At 44.0% G+C, this 4,724-nt stretch overlaps 1 protein-coding gene across 3 annotated transcripts in view; it reads right to left on the bottom strand.

Annotated features, from left to right (window-relative positions):
- Positions 1–247: 247 nt before the first annotated feature.
- STX18 (syntaxin 18) overlaps positions 248–4,724 on the bottom strand; it is a 64,563-nt gene continuing 60,086 nt past the window's right edge. For all 3 annotated transcript variants that reach the window (XM_061379751.1, XM_061379750.1, XM_061379752.1), the window contains 4 exons: positions 3,249–3,307; positions 2,405–2,474; positions 1,779–1,859; positions 248–495 (listed from right to left, as the gene is read on the bottom strand). In XM_061379751.1, the coding sequence (XP_061235735.1) occupies positions 400–495; positions 1,779–1,859; positions 2,405–2,474; positions 3,249–3,307 (306 nt within the window). In that variant the 3' untranslated portion in view covers positions 248–399. The remainder of the gene's footprint in view (positions 496–1,778; positions 1,860–2,404; positions 2,475–3,248; positions 3,308–4,724) is intronic.

Raw genomic sequence — 4,724 nt, 5'->3', positions numbered from 1 at the left:
GATGCTTTTGCACAGTACCAGTTTTCTCTTGCTGTGGTCTGCACACGGGGAGCTGGGCTCCAACCATCACAGATGTGTGGGTGATTATGATAAAACCATCATCAGTTTATTTTCTCTTCTTAACTGTGCTCCTGCTTTTAGCTTTCTTATCAGCTCCTTCAAAGGTTTCTGTGTTCTTTGCAGGATTAAGTGTGTTTTAATGTTCGATAAAGGAATTTAAAATGAACGCTATCAGCTCCCTCTGCACTAATGGATATATACATGTTTATTTGCTGGAAGATATTCCCATCATAGCAGTATGAAAAACCTCATAGAAGAGGCAGGTGTGCCATGTACCCCATTCTACTGAAACCAGTGTCCAAAGTGCTACAAATAAAGCATGGAGACAGCACTGTATTTTTAATTATCATACCAGTCCAGGAAAAGCAAGGAAAATGAGCACATCACAAGGAAGAACAGAATCCATACTCGAAATCCAGCATTGTTTTTGATGGCCTGTGAGGAAAAAGTTCTCTGTTACCATCACCAGTAAACACACAGTGGCATTTCAGCAGTGGCAACCCGGGACCGCCCTTAGCTGCTTCCCTCTTCTCACCCACAAGAGAACAGAACTTGTCATCAGTTTCAGGTGAATAAGTGAGGTTGGCTGCACCCCTTCAGATTTGTCATGCTGAACTTCCTCTCAAAAACTTAAAGTAGGTCATTTTAAGTGGAACTCAAAACGTTAAGAACTACGTCAAAATGTACACACATAAAGGGCAGTTTAAGTTCCAAAAGTAAACTTCTGTGATGAGAAGTAATCAGGCCTTCACCATTCTAATGAACAGTGCCTGACTAGAAACACCAAACCTAAAAACATCCCCAAACCCAACAACTGTTTCTGGAGTAGGGTTAGCACCATCAGTCATGTATTTCAGTCTCAGAACAAGCATTTTCTTGGATTCCCCATCCTAACACTGAGACCAGCAAATACAGGGACCTGACTTTCATTTTTCGGATTTACACATGGAATTGATTTTTTTATGCAGTTCAGGCATTACTGTAAGTGACAAAGTTTTGTATTTGTCACCTTTCTCTACTGTTCCTCAGTGTGGTTTAGGAAACTTAGACTAACTACAGCTGTGAAAAATGAGGCAAAGACAACTTGAGTTCATGCCACATTTGTCTCACATCGCAGGAGAGCTGAGCAGTAGATAACACAGAATATGTGAGTCAAGGATGAGTTTTCAGGAAGGAGCAAACCAAACAACCCAGCTATTTACCCAGCAGCCTAATTCAGGAAGTCTGTTTTTACTGAAATCTCAGTTCCTGAAAGAAAACATCGTTTCATTCTAATTAGTAAGACAGTGGGATAGATTAGCTTGCTAAGAGCATGGGAAATGGGTTCAGCATGATGACTTCTGCTGACCCTCAGCATTTAACTCCAGCTTCAACAATTCCAGCACTGTCCTTTATTTGTAGTCTGCAATACCCCCCCACACCTTTTTGGCTTTTCTTCAAACTCCACAGGTGCTTAAACTCATGTCCTTCTGTTCAGTGAGGCCAGGTAAATGCTAGAGCTCTTGCTGGCCTGTGGAGCCCTTCAGTCACGGTCAGTGAGACAAGCACTACCACCAAGAGCCCTCCCTAGCCTGTACAAGTGTCTCAAACTGTGCCTTGACACCCCAGCACACACTGCTTAGTGCTGTGGGTGAGCTCACAGGTACCATTAAAAGCAGCACTTGGACAAAGATGAGAGTGAAGAGAAATGAGTTTAACACACAACTTTGAGACATTACCTCTCGTATGTCTTCATTGCCTTCTTTGATATTCTCTGTTGCACCCACGACTAATTGATGGATATTGTCAATGTCAGTTTCCTGTTAAAAATGAAAAACAGTGATGAATGTCAGGGGAAAAACACACCTCCAAATACCTGGGCAACAAGAAGAATTCTAAAATCTGGTATGATGAACGTGTTAGTTTCAATGATGCAAAGCTACAGACAATTAACCTGTAATTTCTTTACCTGTGATTTCATGAGTCTGAATGGAGAGCACCCAGACCAGCAGGAAGTCTTCAAATTATCTAGAACCAAATCTAATCTGTCTAATTTTTGCCAGCTGTTTTAGAAGAGGTGCCACTATTTCCAGATGAGATGCTATAACCCATTTACCAGGCTGTAGTTCTCGGACAGAGGGATCATTCTAACACATATGTTGTATTTTCCAGCCCCAGTACAGACTAGTAAGTAACAACAGTAAATATCTTGATTTTGCATTTGAAAATCTGAACACTTCTCCTTCACATTTGCATCACAGATTAAGGAATCTTAAACTCCCATCGTGCATGTAACCAAGCCCAAAACACCCCCCCCCCCACTAAAATCTCCCACCTGTATTTGCTGGTGTAGTAGTATACTGACCTGTTGCATTACTTTTTCAGTGAATATCTCTTGTAATCTGGAGATTTCCACCACTTTTCCTTCAATTTGTCTGGGCAAAGAACAGAAACATCCCATTACACACTAGTGCTAACATCGCTTGCTCCTGCAGATGCAGGTTCTCCAGCCTGGGATCGGGCTACCCAGGAGGCCACCATTTTGTTCACTGGCAGCTCCACAGCAACAGTCTGTGATGGGCACTATGACAGCACATGGCTGGGACACACCAGCCCCCTGGATGCTCTGGAGAGGCTCCACCTGGAAATTGCCGAAGAGTGCCCTTCGCTATGAGGATTCCACCTATGGTCCATCTTTCATCTAGCATAACAAAATCCATGGTGAACTGTAAGTGGTTCATTCTGACCTAGCCTTTTTATGTCCTACTGTGAAGTGTGGAATTCCCCTTGCCTAGTACTAATAATCCAAAATCCATTTCCATGTTACCCGCTCAGGTTTTCTGCACAGCACACAGAGAGCAAACAGCCTGCCCACTGGGACAGGTGCCTTCCTGGGGGTCAGTGACTGCACCTCCCTCTGCGTGTGCAGTGCAAAACATGGTACAAATGGAAAACGTCATCTTTTGAAACTTAACCGAGTCAATGTAAACCTTCCGAATTTAACCAGTGCTGTTTGGACGGTTTGTGTGTCACTCAGAACCACCTGTGGGACAGCACAATGTGTGAACTCCCACGGCTGGTTTCCTGGATCCCTCCCCTACCACACCACTGCCATTCCCGCAGCCGGGCATCCTGCACAAATGCACCCTGTGGGGGGTTGTCCAGGTTGTGGGACTATCAGGCACAGCAAAAGTAAGAGGAAACGGTACCTGACTTCATCAAAGAGGTTATTCATTTCACCAACGAGTCTCTGGTTCTCTTGTTCGAACTGGAAGAAGGAAATCACACACATGAGCTCACATACTTGGTCTTGGTGAACCCCTCTTCAGTACCCACCCCAGATCAACCAACCTCCACCTGTCCTTGCAACCTATTTACAATACATCCCAACTGGAAAGATGTTCAGGAATTACTGATAGTTGTCTAAATAAACCATATGAATCTGCTTGTTTGTAATTAGTCCCTGTAACACTTGTCATTCTCCTCCCCTCAGTGAAACAAACCCCAAATCTAACTTGCTCACGTTACTTTGAAGGAAGGACAAATACAGTGAGTGAAATACGTTCTTTATCATTGAGTAGGGAAAGCCATTGAGTGCTTGTCATGCGCTTTATGCATGTGATGCTTTTCAAGCATGTGACGCTCTTCGTAACACCTTTGCACTGTCCTTCACGTTACTCACGTACTGCCCGTGACATGAACAGCTTTTAGATTTCGCTACAATATACAATATTTTGATATATATACTTCATACTTCACAAATACATTTGCTTTAGTTATTCCAGTAGACCTCTTCCATTTAAAACTCATGAGTAATGAATGAAACGCCTTAGTAAAATTCTAGCACTACATTTTCCAAATACAGCATAGAGACCTTATACAGGAAAATCAGCTTTGACTTTCCAGATGTACTTGACTGCCTGATTCATTTGGGATTCATTACAGAACAAGCCATCATGCAGCAAGTACGATGACATGGTTTGCTGAAACAACACCTGCACAGACAAAATACAATTGAAAAAGGTATCCCTTGGTGTAGTGGAGCCTGCTGAAAGCTGTGCCATAAGGGCTGTGTTTTAGAAAGAACCAGTTAGGACAGCCTGACTGGGATTTTAGAGGTACTGAGTGAGTTCATCTCACAGTCTGGCAGCTTGGCCACTTGGCTGCAGGCAGCTCATGCTCAGGGAGCTCTGTGGCCTGCCTCAGCCATCAGGGACAGCAGAGCACCTTGTATCAGAGGGGCCACAAGCCCGTCTCTGGAGGGGGCACGTAAAGCTTATTCAAGGTATTCTACCAACCAGTTCAACATGACCAAAGCCTCAGTAACAGCTTGACCTTTGCAGTATACCCACAACCAACAAGGTCTCCGCACTTTCCTCACAAAGCTGACAAAGACCTTGTCTATGTGGTTACACAGAAACAAACATAGGATACAGGTTTCCACTGAAACAGGACCTGCTCCCTGACTCTGGCAAAGTGGAGTGGGAAATGCAGCAGTGCAAATACCAGGAAACAGGATTCAGAATGCAGAGTTTGGCAACGGAGCTGTGCAGGACAGCAAGCCCTGTTCTAGGTCAGTTAGTCTCCTTGTTCTGAGCCAGCCTACATAACACACTGAGATCCTGGCATCAACCAGTCATGTTACACTTTCATTAGCAGCACCAGTGGAGCAGTCCTTGTGGTCA

Source organism: Neopsephotus bourkii, unplaced genomic scaffold, assembly GCF_033783945.1.
Source record: "Neopsephotus bourkii isolate Nb327-2 ecotype Australia unplaced genomic scaffold, CSIRO-AGI_Nbou_v1 NB_1780, whole genome shotgun sequence".
NCBI lineage: Eukaryota > Metazoa > Chordata > Aves > Psittaciformes > Psittacidae > Neopsephotus > Neopsephotus bourkii.
This window is presented reverse-complemented; position numbering and strand designations above follow the sequence as displayed.